Below are 23,520 nucleotides of genomic sequence, written 5' to 3' on the forward strand. Positions count from 1 at the left end.
ACATTGAATCCTCTTTCAAAAATGTTGATAATCTCTTATCTTTAATCTCAAAACGTGAAACACACATGCATAGATGAAAATGTATATTTAGTATGCAGGTAACTGTACATGAATGACACGAATGTCAATTGTCCAACATTTTCTGAGCTAAGGTTGTATGACAAAAATGAGTGAATGTTGGACACAACACAAAAGAAGGCCAAGCCTAATTATCTATTAATGCAGGGTTTATGTATTATAATGAGGATAACCATCCTCCTCTTCTTCTCCGGAAGAGCCTCTACTTCACTCTACCTAACTTTGTTTTCGTCCCAAATAATAGTTCCTTTTTTTTCAATGTGTTGTATAAAAGACTACGGCTTCTCGGTTTCAAATGGGCGCTTTTAAGACCACTTTGACATGCGGGGGCTATTTGTAAGCAATGGGCTCAGGTAAAATAATAGCCTGGAGCTTTCTGTCCTGTCTCATGCCCATGAGACTGCTTGATTCGATTTGGGATGCTTCTTCTGAGTCATTTGATTTACCTAATTCAGACTGAATTGTATAAAATCCAACATTTACGTTCCAAATGGCACCCTATTCCCTGTACAGTGCATTACTTTTGACAAGAGCCCAATAGGTCCTGGTCTAAAGTAGTACAATATAAAGGGAATAGCGTGCCATTTGGGATGCACGCACCCCACTGGGCACTGACGTCAATTCAACGTCTATCCAACAGTGGTTCAACGTTATGTCATTCAAATGACGTGGAAACAATATTAATTAAATCAGTGTGTGCCCAGTGGGGTAGTGTCCTTTGTAACAAAGTTTTTGCCTCCTCGTGACAATGCCTGGGGTCAACCTTGTTATATAAAGACAGACAGAACTTCCTTCCCTAAAGACAAAGACAGACTATGTTGTTATAAAATGTAGCATGACTAATGGAAGACATTGATTTCTCCAGTCCCCACTGGGCACAAACATCAATTCAACATCTAGTCCACGTTATTTCCATGTGGAAACAATGTTGATTCAACCAGTGTGTGGGTCATTTGTACAGTTGTTTTTCCAATTGACCTAGCTTTTTTTTGCAATGGTATATGTTTAATGGGATTATTACAAAATGTATCCTTTAAAAAGCTGTTATTGGTGCCATTCAGTAGGTTCTAATTTTAGGAAGTCTTATTCACCCCAAAATATTTTAATCTCAATGCGACTGTACACTCTTCAAAAAAAGGTAGAATAACTCTTCTGGGTTCCATGTACAACCCTCTGTGTAAATGGGACAGTAGAAGAAACCTTTATAGAGAATAGGGTGCCATTTTTGCTTCAGTATGTTTATGTATTCAGCTAAAGTTTTGTGTTTTTACATGGCAGGTTTTGATGACCGGGACACAGACCTCTTTTTGTGTGACACCAACACCTGCAAGTTTGACGGAGAGTGTCTGAGAATTGGAGAGACAGTGACGTGCATCTGCAACTTCAAGGTAAGACATTGTTCAATGTTTTATTCTCAGAAAAATGTTTCAGGAAAAAGTTGCATATTCTTCTGTTCATATGCAGCGGTCATTATGGAATGGCATATTATTATTGCAACCTCAATTGGTTGTAGAATTATTTTCATGGCGGGGATGCCTGTTTGTTGTTTTTCATGTGAAGGAGTGGGCCTTTAATGTAACAAAAAATTAATTTAAAAATGTGTTTTTTGTAGTCTACACCAGTCAGTGTTTCAACATCCTTTCAGTGCTTCGACTCAGAAATGTGCTTATATAACTCGCTGATTGGTGGCTGGACACCAAAACCCACTAGCTATCAAGAGGGAGGGGACTACGATGTATAGTGAAGACAATTTACCGCTTCTCATAAAACCGAATGTCACTCTCAATCATGGTGGCAGTTTTATGTATTCCACTTCATTGATGGTATAGCCATTGACAACACACAGATTTAAATACCCTTATTAATAACATAAATCCAGTGAATGATGCTGTACTTTACGGCTTATGCTTCAGTTTATTACCGATCTATAACAAAATTGCAACAAACCAGCCATCCATTGATTGATTTTTTTGTATTGCTTTTACCTCATTCAAACAAATATGCTCTATATTACCTACATAAATGAAGATACTGAGATAAAGCACATGGATATGCCTAATGCGTTTCAGCTCGATGCTCTCATGTCCAATCCTGCGAGCTTATCAGCACATCCAGCGCCAAAGCTTGCTTTTATCTCAATTTTGTACTTCCCTGGGAGCGAACATTAGTAGAAGCGCACAGATAAATGACATTACCTCCCCATTTCTCATCCCTGAGATCTCGCACTGATAGTGGCTGTCATTCGGGACAGAGCTCTCTCTGTGAAGCTTAGCAAGAGGTGGTTAACACCGCTTTCATGTCATACTGACTTAATACTGGTGTGGCCTTGGGTCACGGCCTGCCGTGGCATCCTGTGTCTCATGGACAGGACAGGACCTGACGCCAATGCGCTTAAACCTACTATGCCATGTCTTTATTCCATTAAGCGCCGTAATTCAGCTAAATGTATCCTCTTATGGGGGGGGGGGGGGGGGGGCTGTGTCTGAGGGGGGCTGCGTACTCACCAACCCCTAATGTCCAAGCATGCACAAACATGCATTAGTGTGCAGGCATACACACACGCACACACACACACACTTTCAGCCCTTGAGGGGTTACGTGCAGTATAGTTGAGAGGAGGAAGTGGGTTTGATCTGAGAGAATCAATGGATGCTATTCAACGGCAGGATGCCCATTCAGCAGCCGTGTTAGCTAGCTAGTCAACCCACACTGCCTGTGTGTGAGTGTGTGTACACACGTTTTTGTGTATGTGTGTGTAGCTAAAGCTCCATGCTCATGTGATTCTTGGACATGCTGTGAAATATCTTGTTATCGTTTAATGATTCTTGAACTGGGCTCTCTTATCTGTGTTTAATTGGTGGGTTGTTTGTGCTCACTGTACATGTTTTGTATGTCCTTGAATGAATGTAATGTAGTATTTTGTCTTGAGTCATGCTTGGATTTTTGGTTGAATGTCATTTGTCATCCATCTGTATTGGCGTATGACTCGCTTTCTAGCACCTCAGTGTTTTATTTTCTCCAAAATGCTATTGTGATAACGGCTCCGGCTTGCTCTTCAAGGTGTAGTTTTCACCCTGTCTGTAATGTGTGTTCTGTAACTCCATAAAACGTGGGGTTGGCCATTTTCTCTGCTGTAATACATTGGATGTCATGCCATGATGTTGCTGTAATTTTCTCTAATATTTGCCTATGACTGTCTTTCAGCAGTTTAATGGCATTCTGTGTATCAGTTCACAATGTTGCTTTTATTTCCTCTAATATCTGGTTGTTACTGGTCACTCAGAATTTTGATGTCATTCTCCTTCCAATGTTGTGATGAGATTCAGACTTCTGTGGATGTGAGAGTAGGAAAGGAGAGCGTCTCCTTCCTAGCTCTCAGAGCAAACTACCAGATATCACTCTTGTACACACACACTCAAATACACATGCATATATGCACACACACACACAAACACGCACACACACACACACACACACTTAAATACACACATGCATACACACACACTGAAGGACCGTAGCTATACCACGGAGCAGTCCCAAGTGGAATTCGGGAGGTCATTATCAGAGCATTCCTGATGGAGACCTTGTTCCATATATTTGTATGCATTTATGATACTTTAATTTGGGGCCATGTGAACCGTCTGGGTTGGAGACATACAGTCCATAGAGACGTAATGGTGGGTTTAATTCCCAGGTGGCAGCCTTTGATAAAGGGCGCCTAGGGAGACTGGATCAGCAGGGACCTTGGCTTAAGATGATGATGGCTGTTCAGGTATTCATCAGTGTTTGAGGTGAATCTACAGTAAGTTTGTCAGGAAGTGGCTAGGTATAGCTAAATATTTTCGAAGACAACTTGTATTGGGAGTTGTTACACCAACATCTCATATTGGCAGAGGTAGGAATCGTCACTAACGTGAAATGACAGGACAATGGATAATACATGATACAATATGTTTAATCTCCCCTCTTTCCTTCCTTCTTTCCATCCAACCCCGCTTATCTGTTTCTCCACTCCCTCCCTTATCCCTTCCACTGACTCTCTACCCCCTGACTCTCTACCTCTCTCTCTCTCCCTCTATCTATATATTTTCTATTCTCCCTGCAGCTTCTACTCTCCTACTCCTTTCTCACAGATGTGGTGTTCCTCTTATCTGTATTGCATTAGTAGTGGGTCTCTGGACCTGCAAACCCTCTGAGACTTCCCTTGGGCTCTACTGTCATAGTGTGCTGCAAAGCTGACTTCTACCTTTGCATGACGAATGTGCCAATTAAAATCAGCGTGAAGAAGAGTCCAGAACCAGCGGCAGCTCCCTGAGCTGTGCCTTTGTCTTTGTGAGCAGACTGTATGAGTTGATGCTGGTCGATAGGGCAACGTCGATAGATGGGCACTCCTGTAGTGTCCAGCAACACATGATGTTTTAGGGCCCTGAAATGGAGCCTGAAGGCCAGAAGGGCAGTCCGTTGGTGTATAACGTGATGCTACTTTAATTAGTGTTGTCACGATAACATTTTACTAATAATACGATACCAGGCCAAGTATCACGATACCAAGTAGGACCACGGGGAAAAACGTCTGTGGCCTGTTTGCCCCGTCCCCTGGACGCTTGTTCCCATTTTCTAAACGTTATGTGCATGTGCTACAAAAAAACCTGTCACTGATATTCACACTTATACTCAATACAACACATACTGAATTTAACTTCACACTGTATAATAGAATACTGCGTAGAATGGCTAATCTGCTCATATTTACAAAGGTTTACCTGTGATTTGGCTGGAGGAACGGGAGGAAGGAATATACATGCATAATGATCTGCATGTTATTGTGGCAGTGAGGGGAAAACACTGCATGAAACGTTCTACTCTTCAGTTAACACACAGACACACTTTCCCTCCCTCACAGTCTCTCTCTCTGTCTCCCTCTCTCGTAAAAAAAACACACAGCCCAATCTCTCTCAAACATACACACACTGTTCCCAACTTTAAAAACGTGAAGCACCATCAGAATGTAATGAGCACCAGAAAGAGAAAGATGTTTTATATAGTTTGGCTTATATGAATCCTACCTTTGAAGCACATCGCTTGAGTAGCAGAACCTTTTCCTTTCTACTTGTGCCAATAAAATGTGCCTATGCCTACTGTCAAGTTACCAGATTCTTAGCTAGCTAGGTAACATGACTGAGCAATATAAAACCAATAATTAGTGGGATTAGTTTAAAATTGCCTGTGACATCGTTTGTGAAATTATATCAAATTGCACAGGAAGAAAGAAAATGTAGCTCTGGTTATAGGAGTCATATTTTTGTAACCGTTTTAGCTCGAGACAAGACATTTTCTTAGCTGTAAAGGTGCAAGAATGAATGCCTGTCGCAAAGCTGTTTTTATCTCTGGCCCTGCTGCATGACAGCGAACTTGCAAAGCCTATACTCAGACTGGCCTATGCTCCTGGTTTTATATATATATATATGTACAAATGTTTATTTATTTATTTTTATTTCACCTTTATTTCACCAGGTAGGCAAGTTGAGAACAAGTTGTCATTTACAATTGCGACCTGGCCAAGATAAAGCAAAGCAGTTTGACACATACAACGACACAGAGTTACACATGGAGTAAAACAAACATACAGTCAATAATACAGTATAAACAAGTCTATATACGATGTGAGCAAATAAGGTGAGATAAGGGAGGTAAAAGCAAAAAAAGGCCATGGTGCCAAAGTAAATACAATATAGCAAGTAAAACACTGGAATGGTAGATTTGCAGTGGAAGAATGTGCAAAGTAGAAATAAAAATAATGGGGTGCAAAGGAGCAAAATAAATAAATAAATAAAATAAATACAGTAGGGAAAGAGGTAGTTGTTTGGGCTAAATTATAGGTGGGCTATGTACAGGTGCAGTAATCTGTGAGCTGCTCTGACAGTTGGTGCTTAAAGCTAGTGAGGGAGATAAGTGTTTCCAGTTTCAGAGATTTTTGTAGTTCGTTCCAGTCATTGGCAGCAGAGAACTGGAAGGAGAGGCGGCCAAAGAAAGAATTGGTTTTGGGGGTGACTAGAGAGATTCATCCAAGATGGCATAGCAGTTCAGACGTCTTTTGTCCTCGTCTATATATACATATTTACAACTTTTTTTGCATACCTTTTTATATATATTTTTTTATTTTCCATAAACTCATTGTCAAAACAGTCTCCTGTAATCCGCCTCACCAATTTATATTTATATTAAAAGTATTATTTACCTCAAATCTGTAATCCTCCATAGAAGCTAACCAGAAGCTAATCCAGAAGCTAGCCAGAAGATAGCCAGAAGCTAACCACAAGATAGCCAGAAGCTAACCACAAGATAGCCAGAAGATAATCCAGAAGCTAGCCAGAAGATAGCCAGAAGCTAGCCAGCTTCTTTACTGGCTAATTGTTAGTATTCAGCTAACCACGGTTTGTGGTCACTAGCTAGCTATCCTTTAGCTCGACAAAGTTCGCCAGTTTTGTACGGCGCGGCTCGGAACGGAACATACCGGACCTATTTTTCTCTCCATGTCCCTGGATTTCAACCGCTAACTCTGGACATTCATACCTGGATCTCACAGCTAACTAGCTGCTATCCGTGTGACTATCGGCCTTCGTCGATTCCGGAGCAAACATCAATTATTCCGGAGCTAGCCAGCTGAAGAGTTCCATCAGTCACTCCTGGGCTACAATTACCTATCCGGACCCGTTTTACTGCCAACGCGGAGCCCCACCGGGCCTTCACAACTGGACTGCCGACGTTATCTACCCGAAGGAGTTATCCGGCTGGCTCCTCCGTCGCGACGTTACCTGAACGCCCATCTGCGGTCCGCTAACCGTTAGCTGTCTTATCGGCTGCTATCTGAATAGACCTATCGGACATTTTTTTTCTTGTTTTTTTTTCTTATTTTTTTCTTGGGCATCTATAACTATATCTATTTTTTTTTTTTTGTGTGTGATTTGGATTCATCCCCTCTACCACACGGAACCCCACTAATCCTACTGACGGAAACGCACGAGGTGGCTAATAACAGACCTCCATCCTATGCTAGCTTGCTACCGATGGCCCGGCTAGCTGTCTAAATCGCCGTGACCCCAACCAACCTCTCTACTCACTGGACCCTTTTGATCACTTGACTAAGCATGCCTCTCATTAATGTCAATATGCCTTGTCCATTGCTGTTCTGGTTAGTGTTTATTGGCTTATTTCACTGTAGAGCCTCTAGTCCTGCTCACTATACCTTATCCAACCTATTAGTTCCACCACCCACACATGCGATGACATCTCCTGGTTTCAATGATGTTTCTAGAGACAATATCTCTCTCTTCATCACTCAATACCTAGGTTTACCTCCACTGTATTCACATCCTACCATACCTTTGTCTGTACATTATACCTTGAAGCTATTTTATCGCCCACGCAAACCTCCTTTTACTCTCTGTTCCAGACGTTCTAGACGACCAATTCTTATTGCCTTTAGCCGTACCCTTATCCTACTCCTCCTCTGTTCCTCTGGCGATGTAGAGGTGAATCCAGGCCCTGCAGTGCCTAGCTCCACCCCTATTCCCCAGGCGCTCTCTTTTGATGACTTCTGTAACCGTAATAGCCTTGGTTTCATGCATGTGAACATTAGAAGCCTCCTCCCTAAGTTTGTTCTATTCACTGCTTTAGCACACTCTGCCAACCCGGATGTTCTAGCTGTGTCTGAATCCTGGCTTAGGAAGACCACCAAAAATTCTGAAATTTTAATCCCAAACTACAACATTTTCAGACAAGATAGAACTGCCAAAGGGGGCGGTGTTGCAATCTACTGCAAAGATAGCCTGCAGAGTTCTGTCCTACTATCCAGGTCTGTACCCAAACAATTTGAACTTCTACTTTTAAAAATCCACCTCTCTAAAAACAAGTGTCTCACCGTTGCCGCCTGCTATAGACCACCCTCTGCCCCCAGCTGTGCTCTGGACACCATATGTGAACTGATTGCCCCCCATCTATCTTCAGAGCTCGTGCTGCTATGCGACCTAAACTGGAACATGTTTAACTTCTTGGATATAGGAGGCGCTCTTTTAATTTTTGGATAAAAAAACGTTCCCGTTTTAAACAAGATATTTTGTCACGAAAAGATGCTCGTCTATGCATATAATTGACAGCTTTGGAAAGAAAACCCTCTGACGTTTCCAAAACTGCAAAGATATTGTCTGTGAGTGCCACAGAACTGATGCTACAGGCGAAACCAAGATGAAATTTCAAACAGGAAGTGCCCCAGATTTTGAAGGCGCTGTGTTCCAATGTCTCCTTTTATGGCTGTGAATGGGCCAGGAATGAGCTTACACTTTCTGTCGTTTCCCCAAGGTGTCTGCAGCATTGTGATGTATTTGTAGGCATATCATTGGAAGATTTACTATTTTACACTACATCTACCAGGGGTTCGCTTGGTGTCCTCTGTCGCAATTATTGCGTAATCTCCAGCTGCGTGTATTTTTCCATTTGCTTCCAAGGAGAAACCCAACTGCCACGAATGATTTATCATCGAATAGATATGTGAAAAACACCTTGAGGATTGATTCTAAACAATGTTTGCCATGTTTCTGTCGATATTATGGAGTTAATTTGGAAAAAGGTTTGGCGTTGTAATGACTGACTTTTCTTTTTTTTTTTCTTAGCCAAACGTGATGAACAAAACGGAGCGATTTCTCCTACACTAATAATATTTTTGGGAAAAATTAACATTTGCTATCTAACTGAGAGTCTCCTCATTGAAAACATCCGAAGTTCTTTTACAAATGTAATTTATGTCATTTACATTTACAAAATAGCCTCCAATACCCTACTCAGCAAATTGGATGCAGTCTATCACAGTGCAATCCGTTTGGTCACCAAAGCCCCATATGCTACCCACCATTGCGACCTGTAGGCTCTCGTTGGCTGGCCCTCGCTTCATACTCGTCACCAAACCCACTGGCTCCATGTCATCTACAAGACCCTGCTAGGTAAAGTCCCCCCTTATCTCAGCTCGCTGGTCACCATAGCATCTCCCACCTGTAGCACACGCTCCAGCAGGTATATCTCTCTAGTCACCCCCAAAACCAATTCTTTCTTTGGCCGCCTCTCCTTCCAGTTCTCTGCTGCCAATGATTGGAACGAACTACAAAAATCTCTGAAACTGGAAACACTTATCTCCCGCACTAGCTTTAAGCACCAACTGTCAGAGCAGCTCAAAGATTACTGCACCTGTACATAGCCCACCTATAATTTAGCCCAAACAACTACCTCTTTCCCTACCTTATTTAATTAATTAATTTATTTATTTTGCTCCTTTGCACCCCATTATTTTTATTTCTACTTTGCACATTCTTCCACTGCAAACCTACCATTCCAGTGTTTTACTTGCTATGTTGTATTTACTTTGCCACCATGGCCTTTTTTTTGCCTTTACCTCCCTTATCTCACCTCATTTGCTCACATCGTATATAGACTTGTTTATACTGTATTATTGACCGTATGTTTGTTTTACTCCACGTGTAACTGTGTCGTTGTTTGTGTTGAACTGCTTTGCTTTATCCTGGCCAGGTCGCAATTGTAAATGAGAACTTGTTCTCAACTTGCCTACCTGGTGAAATAAAGGTGAAATAAAAAAATAAAAAATAAATAAAGAGATATACTTGCTGGAGCGTGTGCTACAGGTGGGTGATGCTATGGTGACCAGCGAGCTGATATAAGGGGGGTCTTTACCTAGCAGGGTCTTGTAGATGACATGGAGCCAGTGGGTTTGAGTAAATGAGTATGAAGCGAGGGCCAGCCAACGAGAGCGTACAGGTCGCAATGGTGGGTAGTATATGGGGCTTTGGTGACAAAACAGATTGCACTGGGATAGACTGCATCCAATTTGTTGAGTAGGGTATTGGAGGCTATTTTGTAAATGACATCGCCGAAGTCGAGGATTGGTAGGATGGTCAGTTTTACAAGGGTATGTTTGGCAGCATGAGTGAAGGATGCTTTGTTGCGAAATAGGAAGCCAATTCTAGATTTAACTTTGGATTGGAGATGTGGGTCTGGAAGGAGAGTTTACAGTCTAACCAGACACCTAGTTATTTGTAGTTGTCCACGTATTCTAAGTCAGAGCCGTCCAGAGTTGTGATGTTGGACAGGCGGGCAGGTGCAGGCAGCGATCGGTTGAAGAGCATGCATTTAGTTTTACTTGTATTTAAGAGCGATTGGAGGCCACGGAAGGAGAGTTGTATGGCATTGAAGCTTGCCTGGAGGGTTGTTAACACAGTGTCCAAAGAAGGGCCAGAAGAATAGAGAATGGTGTCGTCTGCGTAGAGGTGGATCAGAGACTCACCAGCAGCAAGAGCATATACATCATTGATGTATACAAAGAAGAGCGTCGGTCCAAGAATTGAACCCTGTGGCACCCCCATAGAGACTGCCAGATTTTCGGACAGCAGACCCTCCGATTTGACACACTAAACTCTATCCGAGTAGTAGTTGGTGAACCAGACGAGGCAATAATTTGAGAAACCAAGGCTGTCGAGTCTGCCGATGAGGATGTGGTGATTGACAGAGTCGAAAGCCTTGGCCAGATCAATGAATTCGGCTGCACAGTAATGTTTCTTATCGATGGTGGCTAAGATATCGTTTAGGACCTTGAGCGTGGCTGAGGTGCACCCATGACCAGCTCTGAAACCAAATTTCATATCAGAGAAGGTATGGTGAGATTCGAAATGGTCGGTAATCTGTTTGTTGACTTGGCTTTCGAAGACCTTAGAAAGGCAAGGTAGGATAGATATAGGTCTGTAGCAGTTTGGGTCAAGAGTGTCCCCCCCTTTGAAGAGGGGGATGACCGCAGCTGCTTTCCAATCTTTGGGAACCTCAGACGACACGAAAGAGAGGTTGAACAGGCTAGTAATAGGGGTGGCAACAATTTCGGCAGATCATTTTAGAACGAAAGGGTCCAGATTGTCTAGCCCGGCTGATTTGTAGGGGTCCAGATTTTGCAGCTCTTTCAGAACATCAGCTGACTGGATTTGAGAGAAGGAGAAATGGGGAAGGCTTGGGCGAGTTGCTGTGGGGGGTGCAGTGCTGTTGACCGGGGTAGGAGTAGCCAGGTGGAAAGCATGGCCAGCCATAGAAAAATGCTTATTGAAATTCTCAATTATGGTGGATTTATCAGTGGTGACCGTGTTTCCTATCTTCAGTGCAGTGGGCAGCTGGGAGGAGGTGTTCTTATTCTCCATGGACTTTACAGTGTCCCAGAACTTTTTTGAGTTAGTGTTGCAGGAAGCAAATTTCTGCTTGAAAAAGCTAGCCTTGGCTTTTCTAACTGCCTGTGTATAATGGTTTCTAGCTTCCCTGAACAGCTGCATATCACGGGGCTGTTCGATGCTATTGCAGAAAGCCATAGGATGTTTTTGTGTTGGTTAAGGGCAGTCAGGTCTGGGGAGAACCAAGGGCTATATCTGTTCCTGGTTCTAAATTTCTTGAATGGGGCATGCTTATTTAAGATGGTTATGAAGGCATTTTTTTAAATACCCAGGCATCCTGTACTGACGGGATGAGGTCAATATCCTTCCAGGATACCCCTGCCTGGTCGATTAGAAAGGCCTGCTCCCTGAAGTGTTTCAGGGAGCGTTTGACAGTGATGAGTGGAGGTCGTTTGACCGCTGAGCCATTAGGGATGCAGGCAATGAGGCAGTGATCGCTGAGATCTTGGTTGAAGACAGCAGAGGTGAATTTAGAGGGCAAGTTGGTTAGGATGATATCTATGAGCGTGCCCGTGTTTAAGGCTTTGGGGAGGTACCTGGTAAGTTCATTGATAATTTGTGTGAGATTGAGGGCATCAAGTTTAGATTGTAGGATGGCTGGGGTGTTAAGCATGTTCCAGTTTACGTCGCCTAGCAGCACGAGCTCTGAAGATAGATGGGGGGCAATCAGTTCACATATGGTGTCCAGAGCACAGCTGGGGGCAGAGGGTGGTCTATAGCAGGCGGCAACAGTGAGAGACTTATTTTTAGAGAGGTGGATTTTTAAAAGTAGAAGTTCAAAATGTTTGGGTACAGACCTGGATAGTAGGACAGAACTCTGCAGGCTATCTTTGCAGTAGATTGCAACACCGCCCCCTTTGGCAGTTCTATCTTGTCTGAAAATGTTGTAGTTTGGGATGAAAATATCAGAATTTTTGGTGATCTTCCTCAGCCAGGATTCAGACACAGCATGTAACAACAGAAGACTGATCAGGGTCTCCATCCCCGCTCACCATCACTGCTAAATTAGATTTACTTTATTGAACTGGTGCATACAAAAGACTAGTTCCTGTTGCTTCATTTTTTTACTCAATTTATAAATAACTGACTTTATAAACATTATATAACTGGCGCCAACAGGTTCTTTAGATCGGTAGGGCTGAAAATAATGGTAGTATCATATGAAACAATACTACGGTATTATAATGTTGGTATCATAAGTATCATGACATTTTGGTACCGTGATTTTACGGTAGACTGTAGATGAAAGTATAGCAATAAGGAGAAATATAAGGGAAACTCACTGGTGAGTATGGTCGGTATTGGTGTGATGCAATAGCCCAACAAGCTCATTTGACCATGTTAGTAATTGAGAGGAGATCTGAAGACATTATCCTAAATTTGTCATTCAAGGCAGAAATCCCACACAACCCACCTCAAGTCACCCAAACATCCTAATTGAATCATTTAACAGTCTCTGTCGCAGCCGGCCGCGACCTCGCGCACAGCGACTCCTGTGGTGGGTTGGGCTCAGTGCACACTAACCAGGTTGCCAGGTGCACGGTGTTTCCTCCGACACATTGGTGCGGCTGGCTTCCGGGTTGGATGCGCACTGTGTTAAGAAGCAGTGCGGCTTGGTTGGGTATATTTCGGAGGACGCATGGCTTTCGACCTTCGTCTCTCCCGAGCCCGTACGGGAGTTGTAGTGATGAGACAAGATAGTAACTACTAACAATTGGATACCACGAAAAAGGGGGTAAAATAAAAATAATAATAATAATGTATGGGGGGGGGCAGGGCAGGGCAGGGCTCTATCCTTGGAAGTTAGCATCTGTGTCAGCTGCTCGGCAGCTCTAGCTGGCCTGTCAGACACCATTACAGCCCGTCTCCGGTGACTGCGCTGGGGAGACTCCTCAGGGACAGGCAGGCAGAGGCCCAATCAAGAGGAGACTGCCAACCGATTAAAGAGCAGAAGCACAAGCCAAGCAGCCCCCAGTCTTTCCCACCAACTGTCAGAGCAGACTAGCATCCCCAACCATTGCAAGGCATCATGGGAGTTTGTCAATCACTCAGACAATGCGCAACACATTTCCGTCTGGGGGATCAAATCAAATCAAATGTATTTATATAGCCCTTCGTACATCAGCTGATATCTCAAAGTGCTGTACAGAAACCCAGCCTAAAACCCCAAACAGCAAGCAATGCAGGTGTAGAAGCACCGTGGCTAGGAAAAACTCCCTAGAAAGGCCAAAACCTAGGAAGAAACCTAGAGAGGAACCAGGCTATGTGGGGTGGCCAGTCCTCTTCTGGCTGTGCCGGGTGGAGATTATAACAGAACATGGCCAAGATGTTCAAATGTTCATAAATGACCAGCATGGTCGAATAATAAGAAGGCAGAACAGTTGAAACTGGAGCAGCAGCACGGTCAGGTACACTGGGGACAGCAAGGAGTCATCATGTCAGGTAGTCCTGGGGCATGCTCCTAGGGCTCAGGTCCTCCGAGAGAGAGAAAGAAAGAGAGAAGGAGAGAATTAGAGAACGCACACTTAGATTCACACAGGACACCGAATAGGACAGGAGAAGTACTCCAGATATAACAAACTGACCCTAGCCCCCCGACACATAAACTACTGCAGCATAAATACTGGAGGCTGAGACAGGAGCGGTCAGGAGACACTGTGGCCCCATCCGAGGACACCCCCGGACAGGGCCAAACAGGAAGGATATAACCCCACCCACTTTGCCAAAGCACAGTCCCCACACCACTAGAGGGATATCTTCAACCACCAACTTACCATCCTGAGACAAGGCTGAGTATAGACCACAAAGATCTCACCCATGGCACAACCCAAGGGGGGGCGCCAACCCAGACAGGATGACCACATCAGTGAATCAACCCACTCAGGTGACGCACCCCTTCCAGGGACGGCATGAGAGAGCCCCAGTAAGCCAGTGACTCAGCCCCTGTAATAGGGTTAGAGGCAGAGAATCCCAGTGGAAAGAGGGGAACCGGCCAGGCAGAGACAGCAAGGGCGGTTCGTTGCTCCAGAGCCTTTCCGTTCACCTTCCCACTCCTGGGCCAGACTACACTCAATCATATGACCCACTGATGAGATGAGTCTTCAGTAAAGACTTAAAGGTTGAGACCGAGTTTGCGTCTCTGACATGGGTAGGCAGACCGTTCCATAAAAATGGAGCTCTATAGGAGAAAGCCCTGCCTCCAGCTGTATGCTTAGAAATTCTAGGGACAATTAGGAGGCCTGCGTCTTGTGACCGTAGCGTACGTGTAGGTATGTACGGCAGGACCAAATCAGAGAGATAGGTAGGAGCAAGCCCATGTAATGCTTTGTAGGTTAGCAGTAAAACCTTGAAATCAGCCCTTGCTGTGACAGGAAGCCAGTGTAGAGGCTAGCACTGGAGTAATATGATCACATTTTTTGGTTCTAGTCAGGATTCTAGCAGCCATATTTAGCACTAACTGAAGTTTATTTAGTGCTTTATCCGGGTAGCCGGAAAGTAGAGCATTGCAGTAGTCCAACCTAGAAGTGACAAAAGCATGGATTAATTTTTCTGCATCATTTTTGGACAGAAAGTTTCTGATTTTTGCAATGTTACGTAGATGGAAAAAAGCTGTCCCTGAAATGGTCTTGATATGTTCTTCAAAAGAGAGATCAGGATCCAGAGTAACGCCGAGGTCCTTCACAGTTTTATTTGAGAAGACTGTAAAACCATTAAGATGAATTGTCAGATTCAACAGAAGATCTCTTTGTTTCTTGGGACCTAGAACAAGCATCTCTGTTTTGTCCGAGTTTAAAAGTAGAAAGTTTGCAGCCATCCACTTCCTTATGTCTGAAACACATGTATGGGATGTGAGGAATACATCATCAGGTTAGACACGGAATGGATTTTATCCTGGGATGGTGTTCTTCAGGAATTAGTTGTTGGTCCATTGCTTTTTTGTCATCGACCCCCACTGACATAAGCTCCCTCGGATGTGTCTTGACTAATGTGGAGTGCTATTTATTTGTAATTTCTTTTATTGCTTTTTTAAAAAATTAACCAATCCACCCTCTTTGGAGGACACATCTTTTTGTTTTTTTTTACAGCTTTTCTGCTACAAAAATATACATTTTACATACACATTTTACATACATGGTACTTTTATATAAAGCAGTCACATAACAATAATACATTACCAAACATAAATTATTTAATCCCACCCCTCAGCCACTCTCAGCACATCCCACCTACTGTATCACCATAGACCACCATTGTTTGGTTTCCATGTGCCATATATTTTTCGATTGTGTTTTTCGATATTTTACATAAATGTTGAATCTTTCTAATCGTATAGTATCCACAGATTGTGAGCTAAGGATTCAAACTTTTCCTACGAGTAAATATCACATTATTTATTGACTGACTATGGCTTTCCAAATCGCCCAACACTGTTATTTGTACGGTTAATTTTAAGTGAATGTTTTTTTTTAACCATTCCTGAAACTGTGACCAGAAACAAGCTACATAGGGGCAATACCAGAATAAATGATCTAGTGATTCTGACTCTTTGCAGCCAAATCTACAGAGCTGAAATTGTTGTATGTCCCATATACAGTTGAAGTCTGAAGTTTACATACACTTAGGTTGGGGTCATTCCACCAGTCCACAATTTCTTGTTAACAACTATAGCTTTGGCAAGTCGGTTAGGACATCTACTTTGTGCATAACATAAGTATTTTTTCTAACAATTGTTTACAGACAGATTATTTCACTGATAATTCACTGTATCACCATTCCCGACTGTTTTTTTTGTGAAAAACTGAGTTTAAATGTAGTTGGCTAAGGTGTATGTAAACTTCCAACTTCAACTGTATACAGCATTTTGTTGGTTGCAAGATGTTTGTATAATCATTTAAATTGAAAAATTTGAAGTGTTGAATCGTGTTGTTTTTTGTATCAATTCATACCATGTGCCATGGAATCAGTACATCGAAAATCTCTTCCCATTTATTTTGCAACCTGTATGTCACAGCCGTCAACATTTTTGTCCTCACATTAAACTGGTATATTTTTGTATTCATTCCAATTCCTTTTAGCCAATACGTATCTTAAAGACATTGGCAGGCAAACAAATTCCCTACCTTCTCACTTTCCACTTGCCTCCTCCGTTTTGTGGTAATGCTGCAATCAGTTAGTTCTAAGTGTCAGATGTGTGTGTACTGGTAGTGAAGTCAGGTTTAGGAGAGCAGAGGGTTGTGAACAGGATCACACTTTATTTAGGCAAAAGTGCAAAATGCGCAAAACAGTCACAAGATTTATGTTTAAGAAAGGGCAATACTTTAAACATTTCATTTTCAGTTAGTCGGATATGAGAAGTTGTAATCTGTATGAAGGCAAAAAGGCTATTTTAAACAAAGGATGAGCCTTTCTTAATAATCTACTGGAGAACCATTTTGGATTTAAGTATAACTTATGTATGAGTGAAGCTTTTAGTGAGAGGTTTAAAGATGTAATATTTAATAATTTTAGCCCCCCAAACTCATATTCATTATATAAATAGGCATGTTTAATTTTGTCGGGTTTAACATTCCATAAAAAATCTAAGTTTTTGTTCAAATTATTTAAAAAATTTGTTGTCTGGAGTTTGCAGCGCCATTAGTAAGTAAGTGTGATAGGACCAAAGAGTTAATCAATGTGATTTTTCCATAAATAGAGAACTATTTACCTCTCAATGTTTGCAGAATCTTATCTACTTTTGCAAACTTTCTATTGAAATTTAATGTCCATTTATAAGTCCATTTATATTTTTTGAGATGTGAATATCTACTTGGTTTTGGAAAACTGCAAGGTATTGTAAACACTGTCTATTTAACGATCCAATATGTTACACTTGTCATAGTTAGATTTTAGTCCAGAGAGTCTAGAAACATTATCAAGATCTTCAATTAGACTGTGCAGGGATCCAGAATGTGGACTTGAGTCTTGAGTCATTGGCATACATTGCCACTTGTGTTTTTATCCTCTGGATTTCTAACCCCTTGATTTACTTGTTGGATCTACTTTTAATATGGAGACAAAGGACAGCCTTGTTTCACTCCTCTTAGAAGCTCAATACTTTCTGAGAAGTAACCATTATTTACTAAGTTACAGCTGGGGTTGCTGTACATAACTTTAACTCGTTGAATAAGGGATTCACCAACATTTAAAGTAATGGAGGCATTTATACACTACTGGTGAAATGTTTTACAGCACCTACTCATCCAGGCTTTTCTTTATTTTTACTATTTTCTACACTGTAGAATAATAGAGAAGACATCAAAACTATGAAATAACACATATGGAATCATGTAATAACCAAAAAAGTGTTAACCTCTTGCGTCGAGTTATCCCGTATCCGGGAGCGTAATCATAGCCTCAAGCTCATTACCATCGCAAATGAAATTAAATAAATATATTGGCTCACAAGCTTAGCCTTTTGTTAACAACACTGTCATCTCAGATTTTCAAAATATGCTTTTCAACCATAGCTACACAAGCATTTGTGTAAGAGTATTGATAGCTAGCATAGCATTAAGCCTAGCATTCAGCAGGCAACATTTTCACAAAAACAAGAAAAGCATTCAAATAAAATAATTTACCTTTGAAGAACTTCGGATGTTTTCAATGAGGAGACTCTCAGTTAGATAGCAAATGTTCAGTTTTTCCCAAAAATATTATTTGTGTAGGAGAAATCGCTCCGTTTTGTTCATCACGATTGGCTAAGAAAAAAAAAGAAAATTCAGTCATTACAACGCCAATCTTTTTTCCAAATTAACTCCATAATATCGACAGAAACATGGCAAACGTTGTTTAGAATCAATCCTCAAGGTGTTTTTCACATATCTATTCGATGATAAGTCATTCGTGGCAGTTGGGTTTCTCCTCTGACGCAAATGGAAAAATACACGCAGTTGGAGATTACGCAATAATTGCAATGTAGGACACCAAGCGAGCACCTGGTAAATGTAGTCTCTTATGGTCAATCTTCCAATGATATGCCTACAAATACGTCACAATGCTGCAGACACCTTGGGGAAACGACAGAAAGTGTAGGCTAATTCCTTGCGCATTCACAGCCATATAAGGAAACATTGGAACACAGCGCCTTCAAAATCTGGGGCATTTCCTGTTTGAAATTTCATCTTGGTTTCGCCTGTAGCATCAGTTCTGTGGCACTCACAGATAATATCTTTGCAGTTTTGGAAACGTCAGAGCGTTTTCTTTCCAAAGCTGTCAATTATATGCATAGTCGAGCATCTTTTCGTGACAAAATATCTTTTTTAAAACAGGAACGTTGTTTTATCCATAAATTAAAAGAGCGCCCCTATATCCAAGAAGTTAAACAAATCAAAATGTATTTTATACTTGAGATAGCCACCCTTTGCCTTGATGACAACCTTTGCACACTCTTGGCATTCTTTCAACCAGCTTCACATGGAATACTTTTCCAACAGTCTTGAAGGAGTTCCCGCATATTCTGAAGACTTGTTGGGTGCTTTTCCTTCACTCTGCGGTCCGACTCATCCCAAACCATCTCAATTTGGTTGAGTTCGGCAGGAATGTGGAGGCCAGGTCATCTCATGCAGTACTCCATCACTCTCCTTCTTGGTAAAATAGCCCTTACACAGCCTGGAGGTGTGTTGGGTCATTGTCCTGGTGAAAAACAAATGATAGTCCCACTAATCCCAACCCAGATGGGATGGCGTATCGCTGCAGAATGCTGTGTTAGCCATGCTGGTTAAGTATTCCTTGAATTCTAAATAGATCACCGACAGTGTCTCCAGCAACGCACCCCCACCCATAACACCTCCTCCTCCATGCTTTACGGTGGGAAATACACATGCGGAGATCATCCATTCACCCACACCGCGTCTCACAAAGACACAGCAGTTGGAACCAAAAATCTACAATTTGGTCTCCAGACCAAAGGATAAATTTCCACCAGTCTAATGTCCATTGCTCATGTTTCTTGGCCCAAGCACGTCTCTTCTTCTTATTGGTGTCCTTTAGTAGTGGTTTCTTAGCAGCAATTAAACCATGAAGGCCTGATTCACACAGTCTCCTCTGAACAGTTGATGTTGAGATCTGTCTGTTACTTGAACTCTGTGAAGCATTTATTTGGGCTGCCATTTCTGAGCTTGGTAACTCTAATGAACTTATCCTCTGCAGCAGAGGTAACTCTGGGTCTTCCATTCCTGTGGCAGTCCTCATGAGGGCCAGTTTCGCTTGATGGTTTTTGTAACTGCACTTGAAGAAACTTTCAAAGTTCTTTAAATTTTCCATATTGACTTTCCTTCGTGTCTTAAAGTTCTGATGGACTGTCATTTATTTTTGATTTTTTGAGCTTTTCTTGCCATAATAAGGACTTGGTCTTTTACCAAATAGTGCTATCTTCTGTATACCCCCTACCTTGTCACAGCACAACTGATTGGCTCAAACGCATTAAGAAGGAAATAAATTACACAAATTAACCTTTAAGAAGGCACACTTGTTAATTGAAATGCATTCCAGGTGACTACCTCATGAAGCTGGTTGAGAGAATGCCAAGAGTGTTCAAAGCTGTCATCAAGGAAAAGGGTGTCTATTTGAAGAATCTCAAATATAAAATATATTTTGATTTGTTTAACCTCTAGTGACACCCCATCCCGTGAACGGGACCGTTGTCATCATCTGACACTAATTAGCATAACGCAACGGGCATAAATATTGCTCGAAAATATTCCTATTCATGAAAATCACAAGTTAAATATATTGAGACACAGCTTAGCCTTTTGTTAATCACCCGGTCATCTCAGATTTTCAAAATATGCTTTACAGCCAAAGCTAGACAAGCATTTGTGTAAGTTTATCGATGCATAGCATTTTGTGCAGCTAGCAGCAGGTAACTTCGTCACAGAAATCAGAAAAGCAATCAAATTAAATTGTTTACCTTTGATGGGCTTCGGATGTTTTCACTCACGAAACTCCCAGTTAGATAGCAAATGTTCCTTTTTTCCAAAAATATAATTTGTTTAGGCGAAATAGCTCCGTTTGTTCTTCACGTTTAGCTGAGAAATCGCCCAGAAATTGCAGTCATGAAAACGGCAAAAAATATGGCAAACTTTGTTTATAATCAATCCTCAAGGTGTTTTTCAAATATCTATTCGATAATATATCCATCGGGACAATTCATTTTTCAGTAGGACCGATTGGAGTAATGGCTACCTCTGTATTTTACGCAATAATCTCTCTGGGAGCATCAGCCACCTACGGGTGTTCTTCAACATAAATGTGTAAAATTACGTCACAATGCTGTAGACACCTTCGGGAATATGGAGAAAGAGTAATCTGGTTGATATGCGAGCGGTCGCATTCGCACTTCGGTCTGCAGGTAGTATAACTTTTCATTACATTTCACTATAGCACAACGGTTTGATTTGTCTAATCTTAGCAATTTCTTCTTAGCTAGCTACATAGCCGTCTTTGTATCAAAGATAATTGTGTAATTATCGTATTTCGTCGTCCTAACGTAGTCTACACTGCTATCTGCCCAGCAGCTAGCCAGCTAGCTAACATCCACCGTCTACCGAATAGCAGCACTGTAAAAACTATTGCACTCAACTGAACGACTTGATTAGTGTAGTGTTAGCTAGCTACATAGTTGTCTTTGCTGTCTTCGTATCCAAGATAATTGTGTAGTTTAGAGTGTGTAGTCTTAGAGTGATTATCTTAATTTGCCGAGGTTAGCTAGCCAGCTATTTGTCGTCCTTAACGTAGGATACACTGCTAGCTAGCCAACAGCTAGCCAACGTCTACCGAATAGAACTTCCTCACTCAACAACCCGGTCGCATTCCGCTTCGCTCCACAGGTAGTATCACATTTTCATTTCATTTCATTACAGTACAACGGTTTGATTTGTTTGATCGTAGCTAGCTACATAGCCGTCTTTGTATCAAAGATAATTGTGTAGTCTAGAGCGATTTTCTAGGTTAGCTAGCCAGCTATTGTCGTTCTTTTAACGCAACGTAACGTAATCAACACTGCTAGCTAGCCAGCTAGCCCCCGAATAGCAGCACTGTAGAAACCATCACACTCAACGGAACGACTTGATTAGTGTAGTGTCAACAACGCAGCCACTGCCAGCTAGCCTACAAAGTCAACAACGCAGCCACTGCCAGCTAGCCTACTTCAGCAGTACTGTATCATTTTAATCATTTTAGTCAATAAGATTCTTGCTACGTAAGCTTAACTTTCTGAACATTCGAGACGTGTAGTCCACTTGTCATTCCAATCTCCTTTGCATTAGCGTAGCCTCTTCTGTAGCCTGTCAACTATGTGTCTGTCTATCCCTGTTCTCTCCTCTCTGCACAGACCATACAAACGCTCCACACCGCGTGGGCCGCGGCCACCCTAATCTGGTGGTCCCAGCGCGCACGACCCACGTGGAGTTCCAGGTCTCCGGTAGCCTCTGGAACTGCCGATCTGCGGCCAACAAGGCAGAGTTCATCTCAGCCTATGCCTCCCTCCAGTCCCTCGACTTCTTGGCACTGACGGAAACATGGATCACCACAGATAACACTGCTACTCCTACTGCTCTCTCTTCGTCCGCCCACGTGTTCTCGCACACCCCGAGAGCTTCTGGTCAGCGGGGTGGTGGCACCGGGATCCTCATCTCTCCCAAGTGGTCATTCTCTCTTTCTCCCCTTACCCATCTGTCTATCGCCTCCTTTGAATTCCATGCTGTCACAGTTACCAGCCCTTTCAAGCTTAACATCCTTATCATTTATCGCCCTCCAGGTTCCCTCGGAGAGTTCATCAATGAGCTTGATGTCTTGATAAGCTCCTTTCCTGAGGACGGCTCACCTCTCACAGTTCTGGGCGACTTTAACCTCCCCACGTCTACCTTTGACTCATTCCTCTCTGCCTCCTTCTTTCCACTCCTCTCCTCTTTTGACCTCACCCTCTCACCTTCCCCCCTACTCACAAGGCAGGCAATACGCTCGACCTCATCTTTACTAGATGCTGTTCTTCCACTAACCTCACTGCAACTCCTCCAAGTCTCCGACCACTACCTTGTATCCTTTTCCCTCTCGCTCTCATCCAACACTTCCCACACTGCCCCTACTCGGATGGTATCGCGCCGTCCCAACCTTCGCTCTCTCTCCCCCGCTACTCTCTCCTCTTCCATCCTATCATCTCTTCCCTCTGCTCAAACCTTCTCCAACCTATCTCCTGATTCTGCCTCCTCAACCCTCCTCTCCTCCCTTTCTGCATCCTTTGACTCTCTATGTCCCCTATCCTCCAGGCCGGCTCGGTCCTCCCCTCCCGCTCCGTCGCTCGACGACTAATTGCGAGCTCACAGAACAGGGCTCCGGGCAGCCGAGCGGAAATGGAGGAAAACTCGCCTCCCTGCGGACCTGGCATCCTTTCACTCCCTCCTCTCTACATTTTCCTCTTCTGTCTCTGCTGCTAAAGCCACTTTCTACCACTCTAAATTCCAAGCATCTGCCTCTAACCCTAGGAAGCTCTTTGCCACCTTCTCCTCCCTCCTGAATCCTCCTCCCCCCCCCTCCCTCTCTGCAGATGACTTCGTCAACCACTTTGAAAAGAAGGTCGACGACATCCGATCCTCGTTTGCTAAGTCAAACGACACCGCTGGTTCTGCTCACACTGCCCTACCCTGTGCTCTGACCTCTTTCTCCCCTCTCTCTCCAGATGAAATCTCGCGTCTTGTGACGGCCGGCCGCCCAACAACCTGCCCGCTTGACCCTATCCCCTCCTCTCTTCTCCAGACCATTTCCGAGACCTTCTCCCTTACCTCACCTCGCTCAACAACTCATCCCTGACCGCTGGCTACGTCCCTTCCGTCTTCAAGAGAGCGAGAGTTGCACCCCTTCTGAAAAAACCTACACTCGATCCCTCCGATGTCAACAACTACAGACCAGTATCCCTTCTTTTTTTTCTCTCCAAAACTCTTGAACGTGCCGTCCTTGGCCAGCTCTCCCGCTATCTCTCTCAGAATGACCTTCTTGATCCAAATCAGTCAGGTTTCAAGACTAGTCATTCAACTGAGACTGCTCTTCTCTGTATCACGGAGGCGCTCCGCACTGCTAAAGCTAACTCTCTCTCCTCTGCTCTCATCCTTCTAGACCTATCGGCTGCCTTCGATACTGT

The 23,520-nt window shown here is 42.9% G+C and overlaps 1 protein-coding gene across 1 annotated transcript in view; it reads left to right on the forward strand.

Moving 5' to 3' along the window:
- Positions 1-23,520, forward strand: part of LOC115131878 (tomoregulin-2-like) — a 151,658-nt gene that overhangs the window by 18,398 nt on the left and 109,740 nt on the right. The window contains exon 2 of the mRNA XM_029663986.2: positions 1,357-1,466. Coding sequence (XP_029519846.1) covers positions 1,357-1,466 — 110 coding nt within the window. The remainder of the gene's footprint in view (positions 1-1,356; positions 1,467-23,520) is intronic.

This window comes from Oncorhynchus nerka, linkage group LG1, assembly GCF_034236695.1.
Source record: "Oncorhynchus nerka isolate Pitt River linkage group LG1, Oner_Uvic_2.0, whole genome shotgun sequence".
In the NCBI taxonomy this organism is placed as follows: Eukaryota; Metazoa; Chordata; class Actinopteri; order Salmoniformes; family Salmonidae; genus Oncorhynchus; species Oncorhynchus nerka.